The sequence below is a fragment of the Mirounga leonina genome, unplaced genomic scaffold (assembly GCF_011800145.1).
Source record: "Mirounga leonina isolate KUSES-001 unplaced genomic scaffold, KU_Mleo_1.0 Mir_173, whole genome shotgun sequence".
NCBI classification, from domain to species: domain Eukaryota; kingdom Metazoa; phylum Chordata; class Mammalia; order Carnivora; family Phocidae; genus Mirounga; species Mirounga leonina.
Genome location: NW_023270447.1, coordinates 3282511 through 3309616, shown reverse-complemented (window position 1 = coordinate 3309616; position 27106 = coordinate 3282511). Strand labels below are relative to the sequence as shown.

Genomic DNA, 27106 nt, shown 5'->3' with positions numbered 1-27106 from the left:
CCCGAGAAGTGAAAAAATATTTTTGAATGGCATCTGAGCAGGGTGGTGAAATCACTAGACTAGTCTTCCAAGTTCTCAGCTGCTGAAATGACAAAGCTTGAAAACTGGTGTACAATTTGTTCCTTTCCATTAATTACCATGTGTCAGATTATTTTTTTAAAATACAGATTATTTTTTAATCTATGCCAACTATGGGGTAGATCACAAGACAGTCAGTTCCAGTAGCATGTGATTAGCTAGGGGAAGAAGAGGGGCTATAGAGGAATATTTCTTTGTTTGGGTGACACAAAGATGAATGGTCTATTGTCTTACGGGCTTGAAAAGAAAAAAAACAACTCAACAGTGCCATCTCCTGGAGATATTACTAAATGCACTTTTAAACAAGTAAAATTGTTGCAGTTACCTACCTTCACTTTTGAATATGTTGCTTTTTGTTACCAACCATATGCTTACAGAATATATATTTCCTTCATCAACTGCATCAGCTGATAGGGACATGGTACTTTGCATATGGCACTGAGGAAATGTTTTGAGTGAATAAACTTTTAGAATTTTACTTTCATCTGACAACAGGCACTATATACGAAAGTTGCACTGTCAGATCTCCCCTGTGAAATAATGCACATAAGACCTTACCTCACTTGCAGGACTAAAATATATAAATTACTTATTACTAAAAACTATACCTTTCTCCAAGATAAATTCTATAGCAGAAAGATGAATAGAAAGCGCTTACACATCACAAAACCATCGCTTTTCCTAGTGAGATCATTTCTGATCCTATTTATTTTTTTAAACAGGAAGTCTTAAAAAAAAGATTTTATTTATTTGACAGAGAGAGACACAGCGAGAAAGGGAACACAAGCGGGGGGTGGGGAGGGGCAGAGGGAGAAGCAGACTCTCTGCTGAGCAGGGAACCTGATGCAGGGCTCCATCCCAGGACCCTGAGATCACGACCCAAGCCGAAGGCAGATGCTCAACTGACTGAGCCACCCAGGGGCCCCTCGGATCCTATTTAAATTGGACACAAGAAATGTAGAACGTTTTAAAATTCTACGGAAAACCAAACTTCTCTTAAGAATGCTGAAATTCTATTCTTTTCAAGAATGTAGAGGGTACGAAATTTACTGTCTCACCAGCTGTATAGTCTAAGGTATAAATAACACTGCCCAGGCAGCGAGAAGGGAAAATAGTGTAAGCTGTGGCTAAGGGAGATATGCTAAGATCTATTTTTCCCCACATAATACCCAAAATTCAGAGACACAACTCTCACCTGTCCCTAAAGAGGCATGCTTTGTTCATGACCTACAGAGTTAAAGAGAATGTTACAGTCTAGTTCTCCCCAGTAGAAGCTTCAGGGGAGCACAGACCATATCCAGTATTTTCACAGCTCTATCCCCGATGCCTAAGACATTACTTGGCACAATAAGTTTGTTAGATTTGAATAAATGGAAGTTGTGATAGGATTTTTCAGTGGCATTTTCTACCAGGATTTGATAAAAGGTGAACATGAGAGAAATGAATCTCATGATCATCGTGTTGTATTTATTTTTTAAGTAATCTCTACGCCCAGTATGGGGCTCGAATTCATGACCCTGCAATCAAGAGTCGTGTGTTCGACTGACTTGAGCCAGCCAGCCGCCCCTATCATGTCATATTTAATAACAGGGTTAAAATCACTAGAACAGTCTCCAGAACATTGGTGACAATATATTCTGGTTCCCTACTTTCCTTATGTGTAGATCTAAGGCAAAATTTTCGTCCAAATGTTTCCTGCCATCACAATTTCCAAATGTACATAAACACAAGTTGTTTTGTTTTGCTTTTTACTGGAAACAGTATGAAATTTAGTATTAATTCAACCTACTCAAATAATCATAACTTATTTTGACATCATGGACTACAACTTCCTACAAATGTCAATGAAGATAATATGCAATCAATTCTCCATTATCCACGTATGGATTAGCCATGTTGTAGATAGTGCAGGTACATTTCAAATCTCAATGAGATTTCCCTATTACTCAGTCGGTGTGCAGGCTCAAAGGATCTGGCATCATAAAATCAAGTGTTGATGATATGAAACCAGAAAATCTAGTTCAAGCCCCCACAGCTTAATTTTCTGTGTCCTTGGACACACAGCCTTAGATTCTTCATCTGTTAAAGTATGATAATGGTATCTACTTCAGATGGCCACTTTGGGGGCTCCAAACGATTGATTCTTTAAACAATCTCAATGAGTCATAAGCTGGCAGCTTTTATAGTTAACTTCATTAAAAATGAAAATCTCTTTCCAAATTATCTATTAAGACACAAGAACTGGGACAACACTGTAGTTGGCTTAATTAACTCCAACCCTCAAAACATGTTTTTTATAGTCAATTTGTTAACATCTCCTTCATAATAAGAAAAGCAGCAAAAGTACCTATTTAATCAAGAGAAACTACAGAACTGAAATGGGTTCACAGTGGTATTAATATCCCTGGGAGGAGCTGGACTAGCTTGAGTTCGTTTGCCAACACCAAGGGATTCATGAGATAGTTGATTCTCTTATAGACAGATACCAGAACAATTTTAGAATAGATAACTCTGGTAGGGTAGGGGTATTAATACTACTATCCTTTTTGCCCCCTAACATGAGCATTTCAAACAAAAGACTGCATTAGAACAGTCTATTAACAAATTTTAAATTTTTCTTTATTTCAGAACTGCCTTTATGTACAGACATCATAAAAAAAATGCACATACACTGAAGATCTTCCAAGAACAGGAGCTGGAATTAAAAGTTAAAAGCATTTAGGAGAACTGAAATTGTCCCAGAGAAGTTCTGAGGATCATGCTTCTTTAAATGTCCTTGATAACCTCTTCAAGTTCTTCCTTTGTGAACATGTGGAAATTCTGGCCGGGCTGCACCGTGGCTAGCTGGAAAGAAAGCAGAGAAGGGTTAATGAGCTGGGCTCAATTACTCTGCAGAAAGCACTAGGTCAGGAGAAGCTGTGTTAGGGATGCAGCTGTTCACTAGGAACTGAGGGATCTGCTGTCCCAGGGATATCCTTTCCAGCCGTAGGTTCCTAAAATAGCTCTCTGACTCCCAAATAAAAATTCTTATTGACCAAATTTTCTATTTTGAGGTTAACTTACCACATAATAGTTAACCAAATGGCTGGCATCATTGTCATTATTTGAAGTTACTTCAACAAGGACCAGAAAAGCAGCAGCAAATTACATGGGGTCAGTACTTTTTTCTATTACTGATTCCTTTAGAAATATATTAAAAGTGTATTTACAGACTTGCAAGTGAAGCTTGTATGTGTGAGACTTTTGTTTCTTGGCCACTCTGTTTCAATTTCCATCAGAAAAATGGGGATAATAATAGCACTTAACTCATACAGAAGTTGTGAAGATTAAATGTGTTAATATATGTAAAGTGCTTACAACACTGCCTACAACATTATAAGTACTAAATAACTTATTATTAGGTATATTGTATTCTCTAAAATTGTTCATAAGGCAACTTAACAACAAAGTTTGCTTTGTTTTTTTAAAAGGACTGGCCATGAGGGTCGCCTGGGTGGCTCAGGCGGTTAAGCATCTGCCCTCAGCTCAGGTCATGATACCAGAGTCCTGGGATCAAGCCCCGCATCGGGATCCCTGATCGGCGGGGAGTCTGCTTCTCCCTCTGTCCCTCCCCCCCAGCTTGTGCTTGCTCTCAAATAAATAAAATAAAAAAATCTTTAAGAAAAAATAAAATTAAAAAAAAAATAAATAAAAGGACTGGCCATGAAAATGAAAGGATTCCACTGACACGGACAACAGGAAATCATTTGTGATTAACAGATATCAGTAATAACCAACAGTCCAGATATAATCTATTTAAGCAATAAGACCAGGGTCAGAAGATGGTTAGTTTCAAATTTAACTAAAACTACCAAGTTTTCCATCACCTCTGTTGATAACATAGTCCCCCATGTTTTGGGGCAATACTGAGCAATAGGTGCCACTTCACATTTGTCAAAAAGCTATTTTGCTTGCTTTAAGTGTCATTTCCTCATATTGCCTTTGTCTTTAGACCTTAAAATTACACATACTAGGGCATTTTTGGTAATATTCATTACTGATAGATTTAATATAATTTGAAAACTGCCAGAATTAGCACAACCCAATTACATGATATTTATTATTTTCAGGTCATGATCTCATGGGTTGTGGGATCGAGCCCCATGTGGGACCCTGTGCTCAGCTGGGAGTCTACTTAAGATTCTCCCCTCTCCCTTCTCCCCCCTCCCATGCTCTCTCTCTCTCTCTCAAAGAAATAAATCTAAAATCCCAAACCAAACCAATCCAAAACAAAAAAACAACAAAACAAAACAAAACCTCTGTGAAGCAGGTAAAACAGATATTTTCTTTCATAGATTCAATTAATAATTATTAAGCACTTGAGTACTAGTTATAATTGTACTAGGCACTAGGGATCCAAAGATGAAGAAAATCTTATTTACCAAGGGTGCTGGACGCCAAATGCTTTCAATGTTAGGTGTTATAACAGAGCTAAGCTTATGTAGAGCCACAAAGGAGTGACCTACAGGAAGTCAAGGAAGGTTTCAAAGAGAAGCAACTTTTAGGTTGTGTATCTTTTTTTTTGTTTTTAAAGATTTTATTTATTTATTTATTTGAGAGAGAGAGAACGCATGCACTTGAGGGCCTGCGAGCAGGTGAGGGGCAGAGGGAGAGAGAGAATCCTAAGCAGACTCCATGCTGAGTGGGGAGCCCAAAGTGGGGCTCAATCTCATGACCCTGAGATCATGACCTGAGCAGAAATCAGGAGTCAGATGCTTAACCAACTGAGTCACCCACATGCCCCTTGAGTTGTCTCTTAAAGTGGAGGAGCAGGGGCGCCTGGGTGGCTCAGTTGTTAAGCATCTGCCTTTGGCTCAGGTCATGATCCCAGGGTCCTGGGATTGAGCCCCGCATCGGGCTCCCTGCTCAGTGGGAAGCCTGCTTCTCCTTCTCCCACTCCCCCTGCTTGTGTTCCCTCTCTTGCTGTGTCTCTGTCAAATAAATTAAAAAAAAAAATTGAGTAGTCTGCTTCAGAAACGTCAAATAATAGGTCTAAAATGTGACCATGAAATCTGACAAACAGGAGTTATCTTAGCAAAGAGCAGTCTCAGGGAAATATTAAGAACAGAAACAAATGGTAGCGATTGAGGAATAAATAGGAGGAAGCAATGAGGACAATGAACATAGGTTCTGCTGAGAAGAGACCTAGCAATAAAGGTTACAAAAAAGGATGAATGGTATAGCTCTCAGCAATAAAATGTATCAGACTACTGATACACACAGGATGAATCTCAAAATCATTATGCTGAGTGAAAGAAGTTAGACACAAAAGAGCACATACTGTGTGACCCATTTATATGAATTCTAGAACACCCAAAACAAATCTATAGGGACAAAAACAGATCAGTGGGAAGGTACTGACTAAAAAGGGACATAAGAACACTTTTTGGGATGACAGAAATGTTCTATACCTTAATTGAGGTGGCGGATTATGTATCTGTCAAAATTCACTGAACCGTGTACTTAAAATAGGTACATTTTACAGTATGTATGCTGTACCTCAAGAAAGTTGATTTTTTTTTAAAGACAGGATACTAGGTAGAGGGAGGAGTTAACAAAAGTGGATTTTGTTTTGTTTCTAAGATTTTATTTATTTATTTGAGAGAGCGAGAACAAGAGAGAGAGCTCCAACACAAGCAGGGGGAGGAGCAGAGGGAGGAGCAGACTCCCCACTGAGCAGGGAGCCCGATGTGAGGCTTGATCCCAGGACCCTGGGATCATGACCTGAGCTGCAGATGCTTAACCGACTGAGCCACCCAGGTGCCCCTGTTTTGTTTTCTAAAAAAGACGCAACTTGGAAATTTTTTTTTGTAGAGAAGGAGAGGCTGGGGATCCAAGGGACAACTGATGGAGCAGGGACCTAAAAGAGATGAAAGAGATGGGCTCTAGAGCAGTGGCTCCCAAATGCCTGACCTTCTCAGACTGACCATGAGACTCACCCAAAGAGACTTCAAAAATACAGATTTCTGGGCCTCATTTCCAAAGACTGATGGACAGCCAGGTTTCGAAACATCAGAGTACTGGTGGAGTAAACGGTCTTGGACAAGTGAAAGTGCCCTTTTGTTTTAATATGAAAAAACTATAGTCAGGGATTAATGCAGTTCATGATAGAACATGAAGGAGACACATCTGATGCTCTTTTCAAAGCAACACCAAAATTGAATGAGCTAAAAATCTTTGCAGTTTCAGCTGAACCAAGCAGGCCTGAGAACTTTCACTGTGAAATCAACAGAACTACCTCTGAACTACGCTGACGTGGGAAGACGATAGTCTCAGCAAAAATGCCAAGACCCTATCTCACTCAGTACCAAGAAACATAAAGTACTAAAAAGGATATGACAAAATCCCTCCTAAGGGTCAAGAAGGGGGTATCACTGCATTTGCTGCACTTGATAGTCTCAGAGACTGGAAAGGGAAAGTATTTAAAAATCTTTGCTAAGAAAGTGAAAAAAACAATATTTATGTAGTAAGTTTTTCCATTTCCATTCCAAACCCCTTCTCTCCCCATTACTGCTCAAGGAACAACGCCCCAACCCTCCACCCCTCTCTCCAACTCCACTCAGACCTTCCCACCTTTAGGCCAGCCCCTGTTTTGGCATCCAAGTTTGCCCCTCTCACTGCAGCCTGTGGAAGCTGGCTCTATTGGAGAGACATTCATAGGCCCTGAACCAGCAATCCTCCATCAGGGATTAACCCAAACATACATTATCTCAGTCTACGCTGAGTACCACTGACAAATATCCTGGTAAGTGCTGATTGGTTTAATTAAGGATTTGTGATTACAGCTGCATTGCCTTGAAAAATTTTGTCTAATTGAAATATAACATACATACATATTATGCCTACTATTCTGACTTTTTATAACTGTTTGATGATTCCAGCCTCCCCTAGTTTTTTTTTTTAATTATTTTTCTCCATTAGTATTTTAATATAGCCCAGCAATCCTTTTACTCATCCCTGTCTTCCTTTTTCCCTATCCATAATGACTCTTCCACAAAGTTCCCATTCTCCTTAATTCTACTGTTGCATTCACCCACCCTGAGCAGATGATGTAAACAATCACCAGGGAAATACAGGACCTCTCTCCCAATTCACCTGCAAACCGACCCTATCTTTACTCACCACTACCTCCTTTTCTCCCATCTACTCTTAGCATCCTAAATAAGGGCAGTCAGAATCTGGTCCACAACTCTCCCATGTCATCTCTATCTCATTACCTTGCATTTATCGCACACCCAAGCAGTCAGAAAACCCTCAAAGTTCCCTTTTACAGGGCTGCCTAGGTGGCTCAGCAGGTTAAGGGTCCAACTCTTGGTTTCAGCTCAGGTATTGATCTCAGGATTCTGAGATCGAGCCCCTCATCGGTCTCCCTGCTCAGCAGGAAGTCTGCTTGGGATTCTCCCTCACCCTCAGCCCCTCCCCACACTGTGTTCTCTTGTGCTCAAGCAAGCACTCTCTCAAATAAATAAATAAATCTTTTTAAAAAAAATTCCCTTTTACATACAATGTTATTTTATATCTTTGAGCCTTTGTGCATGGCTGTTCCCTCTTCCTGGAATACCCTTCTCTTCTTTTCTTTAGCATCACCTCTTCCAGTCAGCTTTCCTAATGTCCTAGTATAAGTTACATGTTCTTGTGACAATCCATTCTGATTACTATTGCAGAAGTACTGCCTCAAGCTGTTATTATCTATATGTCCCCTATATTACACAGTATACTACCTGAATGGGAACTGGATTTTCTGTGTCTGTATCCCTGGCATCTAGTGTAGTACTGGACATATAATGGGTATTCAGTATAAAGCTGAATGAGCTCTGCTCTTCAAAACCAACTCCTTCATTTGTACTAAGCCTTCCCTCTTCTAGAACTTCTCCATCACTATCTAACCCCTGCTTTTGTTTCCTTTTTTTTTTTTTAAGATTTTATTTATTTATTTGTCAGAGAGAGAGAAAGAGAGAGAGAGAGAGAGCACAAGCAGGGGAAGCAGCAGGCAGAGGGAAAAGCAGGCTCCCTGCTGAGCAAGGAGCCCGATGCGGGACTCGATCCCAGGACCCTGGGACTACAGTCTGAGCCACAGGCAGACACTCCACCAGCTGAGCCACCCAGGCATCCCTGCTTTTGTTTCTTTTAACATTTTTCTATACACTAGTTTCTTGTCAGTCTATGAAAGTATTTTCAAGTCTTTTCTCAACCTTAAAAAGACAAATCCTTTTCTTTAATGCTGCCTTCTGCGGGCAGTAGTAACTCCTTGAGAAGGCAGCACACTCTTGTTTTGTCCACCTCCCTTCCACTCTTTAACTCATCCAATTCTGTCTTCTGCTGTTACCACTTATTCAAAGGATAGTAATAACTTCTGAAGGGCTGAGCATACAAAAATGCAATTATCTCCATCCATTCAATCTTCGGCAATGGGAGCTATGATATCTGAGTAAAAAACAAGAGAACAGAAAAATACCTCTATATTAGTTGCATTCAGCTTCTCCTCCATTACTTGTTTGAGGATGATGAGTGAAGACTTGATGGCTTCTTTCAGTGTCATAGACTTGAAACAAAAAGGGTAAGAAAAATAGCCATTATAATATAATCCCTCTTTCCTTCAAAGATTTCCCCTGTAGTTCCCTGAAGAAATGTCTTAGCAAATAATAAATCAAGCAGCTTAGTAAGTACAGTGCATGACAAGTATCTCTAGAATTCAAGTAAACTGCCAATAAGTACATTTATTCAAAGGGAAAAAAAAGTCTTATTTTGAACCAGATCAAGTCACCAACTTTCATATAAGTGATCTTTGAAGAAGTGAAAGGGCTACACTTCTGTAGTTATCTTCTTTTAATATAGAAGCAAGATAATATTGGGAATATCCTATGAATCAGAATTCCCAAATGATCTAAAAAGGTAGCCCATTGGTTTAGCAAATCTGTTTTTGTACCGTTTTGAACCCATGAACCCAATTTTTTCCACACATAAAAATCAAAACTACCAGGGGTTCATGGAACCAGGTATCCCTGTGTGAACCATGTGAATCGTAAGTATGGCAGCCTTCAACCACAAGAATGAGTTACCCAAAACCAAGCCCTCCCATCCCACAAGATTAAAAGTGCCAAATGCCTACTTGCTTCAAGAGCCAGACTAGGAAATGTAACTGTTAAGTAAAGCTGTAAAGATAAAGGATAAACAAACTGTGGTACATCTATACCATGGTATACCACTCAGCATTAACTACTGATAAGTGCAAAAACCTGAATGGAGGGGCGCCTGGGTGGCTCAGTTGGTTAAGCAACTGCCTTTGGCTCAGGTCACGATACTGGAGTCCCGGGATCGAGTCCCACATTGGGCTCCCTGCTCAGCAGGGAGTCTGCTTCTCCCTCTGACCCTCCCCCCTCTCATGTAAATAAATAAAATCTTAAAAAAAAAAAAAAGAATGGAACAGTATATTGAACAAAAACAATATATTGAACAAAAAAGGGCAAACACACAATACAAACTGTATGAATGCATTTATAAAAATGACAAGAAGAGACAAGACTAATCTCTAGTGGTAAACATGGTTACCAGGGAGGAAGAGGGTGGCTGGAGAGGAGATAAGCATTTTAGGGAGTGAGGGGAGTGTTCTACATCTTGTTTTAGGTGGTGGTTATAAGGATAGATAGAACTGTCAAACTCCTAGAAATGAACTCTTAAGGTCTGCCCATTTTATTGTATGTAAATTATACCTTGATTTAAAAAATAATAATAAAAGTTGTGACTGCTCAATTACCTTATGGTAAACTTCTTGTAAGGAGCTCTGGGCACCCTCTGAAGCAGAGCCAATTGCTCGAGCATCACACTGTACAAAGGTTCCGGAAGGGTCCATGTGAAACCTGCAAAACCCATCAACAGAAGGGGATTAAAATGCTGAAGAGTGGTGCCATTTTAAGAAACAAACATCTCACTGAAGAATATAAATGCTTGGCCCTGAGGCCAGGAAACCACTGAAATACTGAGGCACAGGTCCAAAAGACATTCTGTGCCTAGAGAAACCAGATCTTTTTAAAAGTGTTTAATAAATTCCTCAGAGATTTAGAAGTATAAGAGATATAAATATGCCTATCTAAATACTTGAGGATAAGGATCAAATCAACATTCTAAAGCAAAGCTCTAAAATACATCCTGACTATAGTAACAAAGTTACTTTTAATTCTTTCCAGAATTAGCAGTGGTGCCAATAGGGGGAGTTCTTCATAGAATCCCCAAATTTGTCTTTGTATAAACAGCACACAATTACTGAACTTTAGAATTTAGAAGCCCTTTATTTCTTGTAATTCTACAATAGTCTTCTCAGTTGATTTAAATAACCAGTCCCCATCCCAAATTAAAATAATTCTACCAAAAAAGAAGCAGGAAAAAATGGCAAATTATTCTTACAGCTGGGGTCCTTTCTCATCAACTCCTCCAAATAACAGTGCTACTCCAAAGGGACGAGACTAGAACCAAAAAACAAGAGGTATTAAGATAAATGGCCTTTGAAGTAGGTGGTGAAATGGGCTGGGAAAGGTAGGTTCAGAGGACAAATGTCCTAGGTCCCTTAGAACAGCAAGAAAACTTGACACAAACACTACACTCACCATGGCACCTGGATCTGCATCTTCTTCTCCAAACTGTAGAGCGAGATTGGACACAGCCTGAGTCACACTCTCCACTGTCATTGTCTCATTGTAGGTGAACCAATGGTTCTAGAAGAAGAGCAAAACATGGTCTACCTCTTCTTTTTTTTTTTTTTTTTTAAGATTTATTTATTTGAGAGCGAGCGAGGATGTGCGGTGGGGGCAGAGGGGGAGAGAGAATCTCAAGCAGACTCTCTACTGAGCACAAAGTACAATGCCCCACAACCCTGAGATCATGACCTGAGCTGAAATCAAGAGTTGGACGCTTAACTGACTGAGCCACACAGGTGCCCCTAAATGGTCTACCTTTTAAATAAGAAAAGCATTAAAGCAGCCCACCATCTCACTACACACATCCCTGTGAACTACGATTGCAAACTGAATGCTCAGCTCCATTGTGTTTTCCTTAACACTAAACTTGAATGCTTGGGACTACATGAAAGGAAGAGAAATAGCTCTGGAAATAAACTCTGATCAAAAGGACTCTAAGCAACGACAGACTAGAGGATTACTCCATTGAAAAACAGAGTTAACCCCTTGTAGCACCAAGCTTAGTCTTTTCACAAAGTGAATGCTAACAGCTAAGTGCCACTTTCCCTCAAAGACCCTATCTCATCATTGTGTTGGTGTTTAAATTAATGACTTACTTTTACATTAGGTACTGACAGCGAAGTTGCAAATAAGTGCAAAAAATTTTACAAATCAGATTTTTTTTTTCCTTACTGGTCTACTCTCCAAGCAGAAAATATCAGTATTCCTGACCAGTATTTGTCACCTGGTACATAACATTACTTGCCACAGGAGAGCTGTTACTTACAAGCCCAACACCAAAGGCAGTTAGGGTAGAATATCCCTTAGCTACATCCACTTCCTGCCACGGTGCTCCCACAGAAAGTCAATTAGGGAACAGAATGCAGTGCAAAGCTTGCTTTAATATGGCAAATCAAAAAGAAGCAAGAGACTGTCAGCACTATTTGCCAGGGCTTCCTTAAAGCTGCAATGGTTGAATGGCTAGACTCCAAACCTCAGAAAGTTATAAACTAGGGATTCTACCCAAAATCACTCCCAAGAGCTACATGTGATATTGACACAGATAACTGCAATACAGCTCAGGCAGCTATATCATCATTTAACAAGAAACTCAAGCATCATGGGAAAAAGGAGAGATGATGCTAATTTTACCTGTGTCTCCACTCTGGCTTTATCAATTAAAGTCTTAGCATCAGCAATTAGCCCACTCATGGCACAACCTGCAATGTAAAAGCAATAGTGACCCAGGGGCCAAATCCTTGCAGGATTCTTTCATCCACTCAGAAATACTGAAATACTAGAATGGAACCATGACAGCCACATAGCAATCCCATAGCAATATACCCAAGAGGTAAGATGGGAAATTATTTGATTATCTGTATTGAACACAAGTATAATTATATTATAAATAAATAAAAAACATTCACAATAACATAGAAGCCCAATATTAATTATGACAGAAGACAGAGAAGAACAGCCAAAATGAATTTCCACATATTACATCCTTAAACATCCCTTTAGCACTTTTTGTAGACCACAATGCACTTTCAAACTAAGTGAACAATAACATCCCAACAGAAGAAATTAAGATAAAAAATAATCATCTTACTATGAGCTATAGTGGAAGACCCCAGGATAAAATCAAAAGCTTTTTCACCTCCCTGACCAAATACAAACCAAATAGTTTAGAGAGAAAGTTTGCCTAAAAGTCCAAGATGCCAAGGTTATGGCTTTTACTTTATACACCATGACTCAAAATTTGTATTGCCAGCCTAAGCCTTGTTCCCACATTTCAAACCCTATAAAGCCAAATGACTCCCTTAATATATCTACTTGGACATACCACCAACTCAAATCAAGTTCTTTCCCTTTTAGACTCCTTGACCCTCACAACCAATTAGATCTCAAATTCTATCAGTCTCTATTGAATTAACATGTCTGGCATTAATCCTTACTTTCTCCATTCTCTGGCTATTGCTTTAGTTAAAGCCCTCATCATCTCCATGTGGATTAAAGCAAATTTCTTACCTGGTCTCCCTACATTTAATCTCAGCCCCCTTCACTCTACCTGCAACCTTGTTATCAGAATGGTCTTTCTAAAATACTAATCTGATCATATTACCTCAATGCTTAAGATCTTTCTCATCAATGCAAAAGGATCAAGTTCAAGCTCTTTAGCATGGTAAAAAGAACTTCCACTGTCTGATCCCAGACTCACTTCTTGCTACAGTCCACCTCCCAGTCATACTGCTTGTGCCAGGGTATTCCACATTTTACACCATCAAGGGTTTGCTCATTTCTATTCCCTCTAACCAGAGTGTCTCCCTTGCTATACCCAGACACTTGTTCGCTTGGTGAACACTTCCTGATCTTCTACACTTCAACTCAGCTCAAGCTTCACCTTTATGGAATCCTTTTTTGAACACCCATTACCATTGGCCCCAGACAAAACTATTTTCTCCTTTGTACCCCTACTAAACACATACTACAGCCTTTCTTAATACCTACCTACATCACTCAATTGCATTTACTTATTTACATGTCCACCTCCACTATTAGGCTATATGCTTCTGAAAGACGAGGACTATGTCTCATTTCTCTCTGTATCCCTGCTGACTAGCATTATCTGGCACACAGTAGGTTCTCAATTTGCTGAATGAAGTGACACTGCTCTATCTCCAAAAGACAGGTGACTTGAGATAAAGCAACCACAATGTTCTAATCTTTTTTTTTTTTTTTTAAAGATTTTATTTATTTACTTGAGAGAGAGAATGAGACAGAGAGAGAGAGCACGAGATGGGGGAGGGTCAGAGGGAGAAGCAGACTCCCCGCCGAGCAGGGAGCCCGATGTGGGACTTGATCCCGGGACTCCAGGATCATGACCTGAGCCGAAGGCAGTCGCTTAACCAACTGAGCCACCCAGGCGCCCACAATGTTCTAATCTTAAAAGACTAAATCTCAGTTTCTCTATGAAAGAAAGAATGTCAAGCTCACAGAGTCACCATGGCATTTGATTCTGAGGGCTTCAAGTAATTATTTTACTGATGTTTCATCAATAAGATGACTAGTGGGTTAAAAAAATCTGGAGAGCCAACTAAAATGTCACACTATAAATAAGCAGAACTACTCACCCTGTAAAGCTACAGTGATGCCAGAAACTAAGGCAGGGGAATTTAAAGAGACCAAGAAAAGGAGTGCTGGGAAGTGGGTGGGGGGTCGGGGGGCAGGGAGTAAAAACATAAATCTGAAAACAGAGGAAGTGGACTGATCTGCTCAGTCTAATAGTCTTATGCTCTCTGACCCTTAGTCACCCTAAAGATCTTTAAGAAGTCCTCTTTTCAGAAGTTATCTCTAGTTTTCCACATAATCCTCTGCTCCTGGTGGTTTCCTACCAGGACTAACATTATGCATCACTGAAGACCCAACAATCATAGGGAGCTGGCCTATCATTTAACCTTTACATATTTCAACAACCATTGCATTTGCCAAGTCTAAATTTGAAGGAGAAAGGAACTTCTGGGAGTAGGTGAGCTCTGCATTATGCACACTTGCCTACTACCTGAAAAATAATAGCTAACAAGGGGATAAGATGTTCATCTAATATATCTCCCTTGGAACACCAAAGATTAATTAACCCAAGCCAGATCCTACAGAATAGCTTTCCCCTACTCCTTACCTATGTGAGCATCAATCTCTACAATTTTCTCAATGCTGCTTGGCTCCATGAGTGGGGAGGTAATTCTCTTCTCCACAGCTAGGCACACACCCTCTGATGTCTGGATCCCAATGGCTGTAGAACCAAGCTAAAAAGGAACACATTATGGTTATCATGTACAGCTCAAAGAACAGTCTCACATACTCACCAGGAATCTCTCTGAATAACTTCACAAGATAAAAGCTTCAATCAGCCATACCTAGCATGCAGAGAATAAGCAGCACCCTAATAAGTAATGTACTATTCCTATCAATGGCAAGAGCACTGATTTATAGAATTTTGTTCTTCTAAAGAGAAAGTTCACTAAGTTCTTGAAAACATCTGGAACATAATCACCTTTAATGCCAGCATTTTGGAGTAGCAGACTCTGAAGTTCTAAACACAGTGGGCAAAAAAGTAATAAAACTCGAAAGTTTTTCTTTTCACCTCTGCTATCTTGACCTGTCCCAAAAGGTAATACTTCTCAAATCTACAACATGACCTCCAAAAAAGTAATGTACTTAAAAAAAAAAGGGAGGGGGGGAGACAAGAAAAAAAGAAACACAAACACCACCACCAACATAAAAATAATCTTTTGAGGTCACTAGCAGTTCACAATATAGCTTAATTTCATCTCCCCATCTCCATGACACCATCCTAGTCACCATCCCTCTATGTCTGTTTAGCTATAAAATACATCAAGAAGAGTAAATGTGTTAATATATAAAACGCTTAAAATTGTGCCTGGCACATAATAAATGAGTAACAAATTTAGTCATTCTTCTTATATGCCTAGATTACATCAACAGCCTCCTACTTAGGCCCCCCAACTTAATCTCTCTCTAAATGTATATTTCATGTTATGGCCTGACTGATTTAATAAAGTGCTATTTTCATTATACTTCTTCTCTGAAGAATTAACATCTCTATATATATTGCCTGTAACATAAAATCCACATAAGCTTCCAGAGTCCTCAAAACCTAATCTCACTTTTCTCTTCCAACTTTATTACTCATTATTCTCCAACAAAATCCACCAGGTATAGCCCAACCCATTTTCTCATGCCATACTATCCCCTACCTTCACACCTCTGCTCATGCCTTCTTTCCCTTGGAATACAATCTTCTCTCTGGATCAAGTTCAAGCTCTTTAGCATGGTAAAAATTCAAATTCCACCCACCATTCATAAAGCCTTCGATGACTAAATGTGCTCTTTCCTCTGAATTTCCATTATTTAGTTAGTCCTACAAAGCAATGCCTGCCAGTGCAATCATCAGACTCCTGGAACCTGTTATTGCAAAGGAGTCCAAAGAATTCCATGAATCATTATGCACAACATGTTTAACATGTCTGTACACTGAATGATCATGTCTCATACACAGATGTATTATTTTTCAAATGTGTAAAGTTGTGACCTTATAAGTGTTTTTAAATGCATATACCAGCTTTTTATTATATATATATTTTTAAAGTTCACTGTTTTAAGATTTCATTCATTTTTTTAAAGATTATTTATTTATTTATTTATTTGACAGAGAGAGCACAAGCAGGGGAGGCAGCAGAGGGAGAGGGAGAAGCAGGCTCCCCGCTGAGCAAGGAGCCCAATATGGGGCTCAATCCCAGGACCCTGAGATTATGAGCTGAAGGCAGACACTTAACTAACTGAGCCACCCAGGCGCTGCTTATATATTTTCTTAATCGGTGTTTACATGCATAACTATAGGAGATGAACTGTTTTTTTTTTTTTTTTAAGATTTTATTTATTTATTTGACAGAGAGAGACACAGCGAGAGAGGGAATACAAGCAGGGGGAGTGGGAGAGGGAGAAGCAAGCTCCCTGCAGAGCAGGGAGCCCGATGTGGGACTAGGAGATGAACTGTTAAAGAATTTTGTGTAAAAAAAAAAAATGAGTGTTCATACTTCTAGTTAAAGATGTAGACCGAACACACACATTAGCTCTACTCCTTCCCCCAGCCTGGCAATAGTACAAGATTAAACGACAGTCGGCCAGGGGAGGGGGGGATGCACAAATATACTAGGATAAAGAAAATGGGCAAAGACACAGCAACAAAATTTCGAAAAAAGAAGATGGGTTCTGAATCCTAAAGTAGTAAAGAAAATCAAGAAACAACCTGATTTATATCATAGAACCCTCAAAAAAGGAAATGGTGGCATCAAGGACCGTTGGAAGTAGAAACAGAGGAACTAAAAATTGCAAGATCGTTCAATGTCTACCTAAGAACAAATTTCCAGATCCCCTCCCCTGTGCTGTAAAGCTAGATGATGGTCTCCACCCCAACTCCTGTAGAAGACTCTGGAGGGTGTAAAACAGGGTGGTCTTTGGATTGGGGAACACTAAGCACAGTCAAAAACAGGAGTACTAGAGTGGAAACAGGGGTATTAAGTAAAAATTGACAAGCTTAATGTTAAGAACCCCAGCCTTCTTTCCCCATCAGCTTTCAGAAGCTAGTAGGCGAAACACCCTGAGGCATGAAATGAGAAGGGGCAGTTTTCTCTGGAGCAGTGGTTTTCAAACTTTTTGAAATCTACAAAATCTACATTAAGAAATATATTTTGTATCATGATCAAAACACAAAAAGATACAAATAAATGTAACAGAAACAACATGGAAAAAAATACGATGAAACACTCACCAATACTATGAGCAAGGCATTCTAGTATCTCCTGTTCTATTCCACTCAAAAAGAAATGCTTCCATGATCCACTAAATTGATTTCCATGACTACTAATGGGTCAACACTTGCAGCTTGAAAACCACAGCTCTTAAAAATCTAACCAGTTCAGGGCACCTGGCTGACTCACTTGGAAGAGCATGTAACTCTTGATCTCAGGGTTGTGAGTTCAAGCCCTGCATTGGGTGTAGGGATTACTTAAATAAATTAACTAGGGAGGAAAGAAGGAAGGGAAGAAAGAAAGGAAGAAAGGAAGAAAGGAAGAAAGGAAGAAAGAAAGAAAGAAAGAAAGAAAGAAAGAAAGAAAGAAAGAAAGAGAAAGAAAGAAAAAAGAAAGAAAGAATCTAACCAATTCAAGAAGGAAAAAAATCAAAAGAAAACTTAAAAAAAAAAAAAATTCTTGGGGCGCCTGGGTGACTCGGTTGGTTAAATGTCTGCCTTTGATTTGGGTCATGATCTTGGGGTCCTGGGATTGAGCCCTGCCATCAGGCTCTGCACTCAGCAGGGAGTCTGCTTGAGATTCTCTCCCTTTACCCCTCCCCCTGCTCACTCTCTCTCAATAAATAAATCTTTTAAAAAAATCCTTAAAGAAAAAGAATATATTTCATCCACAAGACAAGACTAGGATACTAATAAGAAAGAGGAAAAAACGTAAGAGCTTGGAAATTAAAAATACTTTCTTATGAAACTACTGGAGAACCTTTACCAAACTGAAGGAATACATGAAAAGAAAAAAGGATGACACATAGGAGCTAACACAAGAGGGAGTTAAAAGGAATCCCTAGGATGATGTTGACAGAATATCCTGAGTATATACAGCTAGGCAGTATGCCCAGAGATCTAGTCCAGACTGCAGCAGGTGAGAAGGTTCAAAGACATATTTAAGGATTTTTTTTTTTTTTTAAGATTTATTTATTTGAGAGAGAGAGAAAGAGAGTGTGCACATGCAAGAAAGGGGAGGTGCAGAGGGAGAGAATCTCAAGCAGACTCCCTGCTGAACGCAGAGGCTGACTCGGGGCTCAATTCCACCACCCTGAGATCATGACCTGAGCTGAAATCAAGAGTTGGATGTTTAACTAACTGAGCCACCCAGGGATACCTGGGTGGCTCAGTCGTTAAGCGTCTGCCTTTGGCTCAGGTCATGATCCCAGAGTCCTGGGATCAAGCCCCGAATCAGGCTCCCTGCTCAGCGGGAAGCCTGCTTCTGCGTCTCCCACTCCCCCGCTTGTGCTCCCTCTCTTTGTGTGTCTCTGTCAAACAAATAAATAAAATCTTAAAAAAAAAAAAAAAAGAATTCTAAACAAAACAAAACAAAAACAGGCACCCCTATTTAAGAATCTTTTTTTTTTTTAAAGATTTTATTTATTTATTTGAGAATGAGATAGAGAGCATGAGGGGGGGAGGGTCAGAGAGAGAGGCAGACTCCCCGCCGAGCAGGGAGCCCGACGTGGGACTCAATCCCGGGACTCCAAGATCATGACCTGAGCCGAAGGCAGTCGCTTAACCAACTGAGCCACCCAGGTGCCCTTAAGAATCTTTAATAGGATATTTAATGTGCCTGGATGTTTTGAGAAGATATATACAACCTGGAGAGACTTTGGGGATGATTTTATGACATTCATATATTAAATTAAGCAAATGTTTTTAAAAAGAGAGTTCTCAACTCCCAGGAAAATATTGTGCAGAAACGGAAAAATGGCTCAGTTGTGAATGGCATTTACATAGTCATACTGATATAAATGTTGACTAATGATCTTACAAAATTATGATATATATGGTATAGAGTGGGTTGCCTTACTGCCACCCCAGTAGGAAATTGTATGTGTGTGGGATATCTGTCTGTCTCTCTACATGTGTCAGTGGGGGCAGAAATCATCATTCTCCATAATATAAAGTCTGTGGATAATGCCTAAGCAAAACAAAACAAAAATATGTAAGTCTGTGCTAGAAATACGGAAGTAAATGCCAAGAAAATTATCAGCTAAAAGACTTTAAAGTGTTGCCTTTGGGAAGCTGAAGGTAAAGGGGGCAGTCCTCAGGGATTGCTGTTTTTGTTACAAAGTTTATATAATTATTTTATCTTTTGACTCTAAAACTACATACAGGTATGCCTTAAGAATGAATTTTTTTTTTTTAAGATTTTATTTATTTCACAGAGAGAGATAGCAAGAGCAGGAACACAAGCAGGGGGAGTGGGAGAGGGAGAAGCAGGCTTCCCACTGAGCAGGGAGCCCAATGTGGGGCTCAATCCCAGCACCCTGGGATCATGACCTGAGCCGAAGGCAGACACTTAATGACTGAGCCACCCAGGCGCCCCAAGAATGAAATTTTTAATCAGAAAATATTATCAGAGAATTTATTTGGCACTTAGTTGTTCTCTAGTTGTTTTATGTATTGTGTATTGCTCTTAAATCTCCAACTGAACAGAGCAGGACAGAATTTATACCTACTTTTAAATTTTATCTAGCAGAGTTGTTCTCAACCAGGGACCCATTTTACCCTCTAGAGGATATGTGTCTGGAGGGCAAAGTCTGGAGACATTTTTGGTTGTCACAGTTGGAAATTGAGTGCTACTGGTATCTAACAGGTAGAGAGGCCAGGGATTCTGCTAAACATTCTACCTTGCACAGAATGGTCCCCGAACAAAGAGTTATCTGGTCCAAAATGTAAACAGTCCCTGGGTACTATAATTATTTTATGGATGAACCATTCTCATATTACGAGAATAAATTCTCAGTCTGTTCAACTTGGTCTCCAACTTAAATAACTTCCTAAGCTTTCACTCCAAAAAAAGGGTTAATATTTTCAAGACAGTCTACTTTATAAAATATATCAAAATCAAGATAATTTTCTTTTGAACACTTACATTTACCCCCAGATGTTTCAGTATTACAGTTCTGCCTAAACTTCACCCCACCCCTTGGTGGAGACGGGGGAAATGGAGAAGAGAAGTGAGAGAACATTTGAACTGATTCTATGTAGTACTTCTTTAGTATAACTCATAGTAACCAATGACCAGATGCTCCATATAATATGGTAATTTTGATACTGCCACAGATTATCCTTCCTTTCCCCAAAAAACCTACTCTAAAGGCAATTTTTTTCCACTTCTGCTGGCTGTATCTCACCCATGCCATCCATACGGTACCTCTAAATTACAATTTCTACTTGTCAGCCATTCTTAGTCATTTCTCCATCTCCTTTCATACTACTGAATACTTAAGGTTATCAAATTGCTTTCTCATTGGCGACTCCTAAGTGGTCAAGGCAACAACCAGGTTATTTTCACACAGGTTAAGTCACATCTATTAAGGGCCACATGGCTATTTCTATCTTAGTCCAACATAAGGCTAGAGATCAGATGCTACCTAATTATCTTTAAGCAATCTGGAAATCACTAGCAGTAAGGAGCTTAAAGGAGAAACCCCAAAAAACTGAGGCTTATTCTTGGTTTGCACATCTGGGTGGGACTGTTGTCTTTAGAGGCTCAAAATAAATGCCACAGCTTGATAGTTTCATACTTCATAGTACTGTATGGTTTCAACATAGGGCAAACATGATCAGAAACAGAGACAGGCACTTGTAGCTGGCCCACCATCTATCATAGTGCATCCACTTTTATTTCTATGTCTTCAACTAACCGAAATCTCTTTTGCCCTTTTCCAGATTCTCATAAAACCATACATTCTTTCTAAAATAAGTAATTTAGAGAGAAACACAGTAGCTCTCTTCAATTATGCAAGGAATTGTCTTTGGAGAAGGTTTCAACGTCCTGTATGGTTCAAGGGCAAAACTAGGGCCAAATGAAGGAAACTTCAGGAAGCTAGACTTTTCATTCAATACAAGGATAAATTTCTTAACCATTATGAATTGTTTTCTAACAGAAATGAGCCATCTTGGGAGAAAATATTCTGAAGCACAGGGTAAAGGGCTGGACTAGATCAGGGATTCTCAACCCTTGCTAGATATCAGAATCACTGAGGGAATCCTTAAAAATACTGATGCCTTGGGGCGCCTGGGTGGCTCAGTTGGTTAAGCGACTGCCTTCGGCTCAGGTCATGATCCTGGAGTCCCTGGATCGAGTCCCGCATCGGGCTCCCTGCTCAGCGGGGGGTCTGCTTCTCCCTCTAACCCTCTTCCCTCTCATGCTCTCTGTCTCTCATTCTCTCTCTCTCAAATAAATAAATAAAATTAAAAAAAAAAAATACTGATGCCTTGGACCTTACCCTGGACAATCTATATCAGAATTTAGATTATCCATAATTCAACAAATGCACATCTCATGTGATAACTAACTTTAAGTACTGATACCTTACTTAATAATTTTCTTAATACTGGATGAAACTATTTAATTTTGTTATTAGATAACAAGACACATCTCTTATTCAGTCCTAAAAGTGTCTAGTACAAATCCACAACTTTACTAATAAGAACACAGGTGATCAGTTAAATGATTTGTTCAAAATATCTCCAGGTGCTAACTCTAGATTTCTATACTCCTCTCTTTATAGCCAAGAAGATTATGAACACAAGCATGTCCCTCCAGCCCCACTGAGAAAAAGCTACATAATTATGAAGCAGTTATCTGTTCAAAAGGTTTTAGGAATGAGATGGAAATTGCTATTAAAATGGTTAGTAGGGGTGCTGGGTGGCTCAGTAGGTTAAGTGTCTGCCTTCGGCTCAGGTCATGATCTCAGGGTCCTGGGATCAAGCCCCATCGTAGGGCTCCCTGCTCAGCAGGGAGTCTGCTTCTCCCTCTCCCTCTGCCCTTCCCCCAGCTTGTGTGTGTGCTCTCTCTCTAATAAATAAATAAAATCTTAAAAAAAAAAATAAAATGGTTAGTAGTTGGTTAAAGGGAGATAAAGAATATTTTCTAAAAAAGAAGCTAAAACACATTTACTCCAAATGTTCTGCCAGCAAAGCATTAGGTTGCCATGAAATTTCAAAAACTTGCCACTTGATACTATACCTTGATAGCTTCAATGGCATATTCCACTTGAAATAATCTTCCTTCAGGAGAAAAAGTATTCACGCCCCTATAATTAAAAAAAAAGTATTAAAATTGTCAGAAAAGGGGCGCCTGGGTGGCTCAGTTGGTTAAGTGACTGCCTTCGGCTCAGGTCATGATCCTGGAGTCCCGGGATGGAGTCCCACATCAGGCTCCCTGCTCAGCAGAGAGTCTCCTTCTCCCTCTGACCCTCCTCCCTCTCATGCTCTCTGTCTCTCATTCTCTCTCTCTCAAATAAATAAAAAATCTTAAAAAAAAAAATTTAAAAAAATTGTCAGAAAAAATAAGCGTAGATAAACAAAACTCAAGTTCCTTGACATCTAGGTCAAATGGCTACAAGATGTGTATGTTGTCATTATCCTCCTTCACCCACAACAATCTGGAGCTATTTTTTTGTACATTTAACAGCTTTTCAAGAAAATGGAACTTATGTATGGAATACTTCTGTCCTACTCCCAGAGACTTCAAACTGATCAAATGAGAAGAGGTGGCTTTCTGTCTCAATCCTGAATCAATCTGCAATTCCTTCAGTAAATTCATGCCCCCAAACTACCAGGCAATTCCCAAGAAAATAAGCATTTATCCTTATCCTCTTCCCATTACATACATTTGCTGTTAATATCTTACTTTTCAGTAAAAGTCAGTTACAGGTACATTTCTCTATTTATTTCTATGAATTAGGACTGGTATCTTAACAGACTGAGATCTGTGCAGTTCCTAAAGCCTAGGCTAGTTTATTTATTCCATACATATTTATACCAATTACATGCCAGACTTCTTTTTCTCTCCAAAACACTTCCCCACCTTTCTTTGCTCCATTCTTTTGGAAATCACTATGAAGAAGTGGCATCAGTCATGGTCTCAGCTATAAAAGTTTTCAGAATGCAATGAATACTTCAAAAATACTTGAACTCAAGTGAATGAAAATAGTTATGATCCCTGGTTTATGGAGTTTGGATTTTATAATATGTAATATGATATATAATGCAGCATTTTCAAATCTGTTTTAGCAAAAACTTTCTTCAAAAAATATTTTATATATAGCCCCAAATATAAAACAGGTAATAATACAAGTTGACATTTACTGCACATCTACTATATGCCTGGCATTGCTATAAACCTCTAAATGACTTAACTCATTTAATCCTCAAAATAATCCTATGATACTATTTCACAGTTGAGACACAAAGAGGTTAAGTAATTTACCCAAAGTCACTCAGCATATAAGAAGCAGAGGTGGATTTAGAATTTAGGCAATGCGACTGCAGAGTCCAAGGTTTTAACTATTCCACCATACTGCCTCTGGGAATTATTACTCTGGGTTAAATCAGAAGTGAAAGGAGAATCCCACAATCCCAGTATCCCACTTGTCCCAGAGGTCATTTAAAAAGTTCAGAACTCCGGGGGCGCCTGGGTGGCTCAGTTGGTTAAGCGACTGCCTTCGGCTCAGGTCATGATCCTGGAGTCCCGGGATAGAGTCCCGCATCGGGCTCCCTGCTCGGTGGGGAATCTGCTTCTCCCTCTGAACTTCCTCCCTCTCATGCTCTCTGTCTCTCATTCTCTCTCTCAAATGAATAAATAAAAAATCTTTAAAAAAAAAAAAAAAAGTTCAGAACTCGGGGGTGCGTGGGTGGCTCAGATGGTTAAGCGTCTGCCTTCGGCTCAGGTCATGATCCCAGGGTTCTGGGATCGAGTCCCGCATCGGGCTCCCTGCTCAGCGGGGAGCCTGCCTCTCTCTCTCTGTCTTTTATGAATAAATAAATAAAATCTTTAAAAAAAAAAAAAGTTCAGAACTCAGGGCGCCTGGGTAGTTCAGGTGGTTAAGCATCTGCCTCAGCTCAGGTCATGATCCCAGGGTCCTGGCATCGGGCCCCACATCAGGCTCCGAAGCCTGCTTTTCCCTCTCCCTCTGCCTGCCACTCCCCCTGCTTGTGCTCTCTCTGTCAAATGAATAAATAAAATCTTAAAAAAAAAAAAAAGTTATGACCTATAAGGAACAATTTTTTTTTTTTTAAAGATTCAATTTGTTTGAGAGACAGAGAGCACGAGCAGGGGCTGGAGCAGAGGGAGAGGGACAAGAAAGGGACAAGCAGACTCCTCCATGTTGAGTGGGGAGCCTGACTCAGGACTCAATCCCAGAACCCTGAGATCATGACCTGAGCCCGGTCAGATGCTTAACCAAATGAGCCACCCAGGCGTCCCAGGAACAATTTTTAAAAATCACTGAGTGAAAGGTGAGGACAGAAGACCTGGAATTAAGTTCTAGTTCTGCAACTAGCTTTAATTCCCTCAAATGAAAAACAAAACCCAAAACCTATGCTGCCTCTGTCACAGATAATATTGAATTGCATGGAGTAGGAAAGAACTTTGAAATGTGTAAAGTATTATGTGAATATAGTATTTTCACTCTAATTCAAGCACTTCATCCTAGTGAGGTATTAACTACATTCTAACGTGGGCTCTGCTCTTGGCCCTCTGCTCAAACTTTACTGTTTCCCTGGGTTATTTCATTTACACTAAGTACCAACTACTTTAAAATCTTTATTACCGGTTTGACCTCTTCCCTGACTAATTTAATTGCCTCCTGAGCATTTTTACTTGAATATCCCATTAGCACCGAACACTCAACATTTTCCAATCTGAAATATCTCTTTAAATCCAGCCATCCTTGCAAAATCAGCTCCATCTCCTGCCATTCCTATTTCATTTTTATTTCAAAACATCTCCAATCTCCCAGTTCCCCAAGCTAGAAAGTTCTGAATGATCTGACTCATTTCTCCCCATCTCCCATATTAATATGCCAAGTCAATCAATTCCTCCCACATAGTAACTCAACACTCTTCTTTCATTCTCAATGCCCTCATTACCTTTCACCTATTATAATAGCCTTCTAACTGGTATTGACTCACTCTTTCCTCTATTCCAGTCAAATAATCTCTGCAAAACACATCTTCTTAAAATGAAAATTAATAGCACATGGTTCCCTAAAGAGTAAGACCCAAACTCCATAACCACACATAAAAAAAACATTCAATATCTAGCACCAACCTGTTTTTCCCATAGTTCACCATTCCCATACATGCATCACATGTGCCATACAGAACAGAATTTTCCCAAACATTCACTGTGCTTTCCCATTGTCCCTCCTTTGTGCATCCTATATTCTTGGCCTCAAAACTACTGACTCTCACAGTCCATATTTATTAAAATCTTACTCTTTCTCAAGACTCAGGGTAAATACCAGTTCTTTTTCAAAGTTTTCAATGATCCCCTAATATTGAGTGCAATCTCTCTCAACAAAACTTCTATAGTACTTGATTTGAATTTCTCTAATGACATGAATACACTCTCACACTACAGTTATTTTTGTAAATAGTTCTTTAAAAGACAGTCTCCCATATGAGAGCAAGGATCTTGATATTGTTCACTGCTGTATGGCCAGCAACTAGAACAGTGCCTTGTACACAGCAAGCATTCAAGTATATTAGCTAAGTGAATTTTAAAAAGCTGTATTTTAGGCATTCTTGGGAAGATACAAAAATGAGTAACACAAAGCAATCGTTGAGAAAGCTAAGGATCACAAAACCTTAATAAAGGCTTTCTGATAATAACAATTTCTATCATACACACCCCAACTCAAAATTCTATCACCCAAAGATGATTCTTTTTAATGCTGGGGAAGATAAATACTAACAGTCATTTTATAGGACAGTAGGAAAAGCTGTCAGTTTTAAAACTTCACATATATATTCTGAGTCAGTAAAAGGATAAAAACTTTTGACAAGGTCAACATATACTCTAACAAAAAATGGAGCTTCTAAGGACCTCGTAGGAAAGAAAAATCTGCCTTTCCCGGCTTAAAAAATAAACACAAAACTTTCATAGTTATGTGAAAACCTAACTGACCAAAGCAGAAACTGAAAGTAAAAATGTCTACAGCATAAATATGTACAATTCAATATTACTCAGCATTTCCAAGCCCTGAGAAGTGTTTTTTTTTTTTTAAATAAATACAACAATCTCACAACCTTAATTTCGAAAAACAGATCTGGCCTTAACACACACAAACTAACTTGCTTCAAGCTTCTTAAAGAGTCAGAAAAGCCTAGGTCTAGTGGAATCAGCGTGATGAGGAAACTCTTGAGAACCACTCTAAATTCTAGTTCCTATAAAACCAGACTCCACACTCTATCTGTGCATTCCTGAGAACGCCTTAGCGCTTTCGCAGAAAGTATACATCCCAGCATGCCCTCCTACATCTCAAAGAAAAGGCTGCTCTATTTCCACGACTAAGAAACGGAAAACGAGGTTGTTTCCCTAGAAAGGGGAGCTGAAATTACGAAAGCCATTAAAGAATCTCTAGTTGCTTTTTCTTCCAGGCAACACGTTCACATTTTCTAAAAAGGCAGTCATACTCCTCACGAAATGATGAACGGGGGAGGGGGTGACCCCTGGACTTCTCCGGGTTAAAGGTCAGAGTCCCGGCCCCCGAGCCTTCTTCCTCAAGCACGAAGCGGAGCTTCTCACTTCCGCACCCAGTCAGGACCTCGCAGTGACTCAGCGGTAGGACCCGGCGCGCGTCTAGCTTGGGGAATCACTGCGGGCGGCCAGGGAGGGCAAGAGATCCCCAGGCCCGGCCAGACTCGGGTTCCTGGGGCGCCCCATGACACGGCAGAACCCAGGCCGGGACCGGGCCCCAGTCCTGCCCACCCATAACCCCGACCCCATTTCCCCCGACGCACAGACCTGTCGTACTCAGACCGGGTGAGGAACATGGTGAGGGCAGGAGAGGGTGGCAGCGGCTACGCGGGGTTTTTGAGGGCCAACACGAGTCAACCAGCACCCAGCTCACCCACACCACCACAGAAGCGAGGCCCTGCTCCCAACTGCGCGTGCGCCCGCGACTTAGCCCGCCCTCCTGTG

The 27106-nt window shown here is 39.9% G+C and overlaps 1 protein-coding gene across 1 annotated transcript; it reads right to left on the bottom strand.

Annotated features, from left to right (window-relative positions):
- Window positions 1–1240: 1240 nt before the first annotated feature.
- PSMA5 (proteasome 20S subunit alpha 5) lies at window positions 1241–27092 on the bottom strand. Its single transcript, XM_035017850.1, has 9 exons — window positions 26930–27092; window positions 22145–22211; window positions 14464–14590; window positions 11940–12007; window positions 10719–10826; window positions 10519–10577; window positions 9872–9974; window positions 8573–8659; window positions 1241–2922 (listed from the first exon to the last, which is right to left on the bottom strand). Exons 1-9 carry the CDS (start codon window positions 26956–26958, stop codon window positions 2845–2847), a joined length of 726 nt encoding a protein of 241 aa, XP_034873741.1. The 5' UTR covers window positions 26959–27092; the 3' UTR covers window positions 1241–2844.
- Window positions 27093–27106: the final 14 nt, after the last annotated feature.

Bases quoted from the DNA above. Each gene is read 5' to 3' on its own strand.
- PSMA5 (XM_035017850.1), bottom strand. From the start codon at position 26,958: ATGTTCCTCACCCGGTCTGAGTACGACAG. The intron at 10,578-10,718 runs GTGAGTGTAGTG...TTTTGGTTCTAG, and splicing joins ATGCAGATCCAGGTGCCATG to TCTCGTCCCTTTGGAGTAGC. The intron at 8,660-9,871 runs GTAATTGAGCAG...TTTTGTTTCAAG, and splicing joins TACAAGAAGTTTACCATAAG to TCTATGACACTGAAAGAAGC.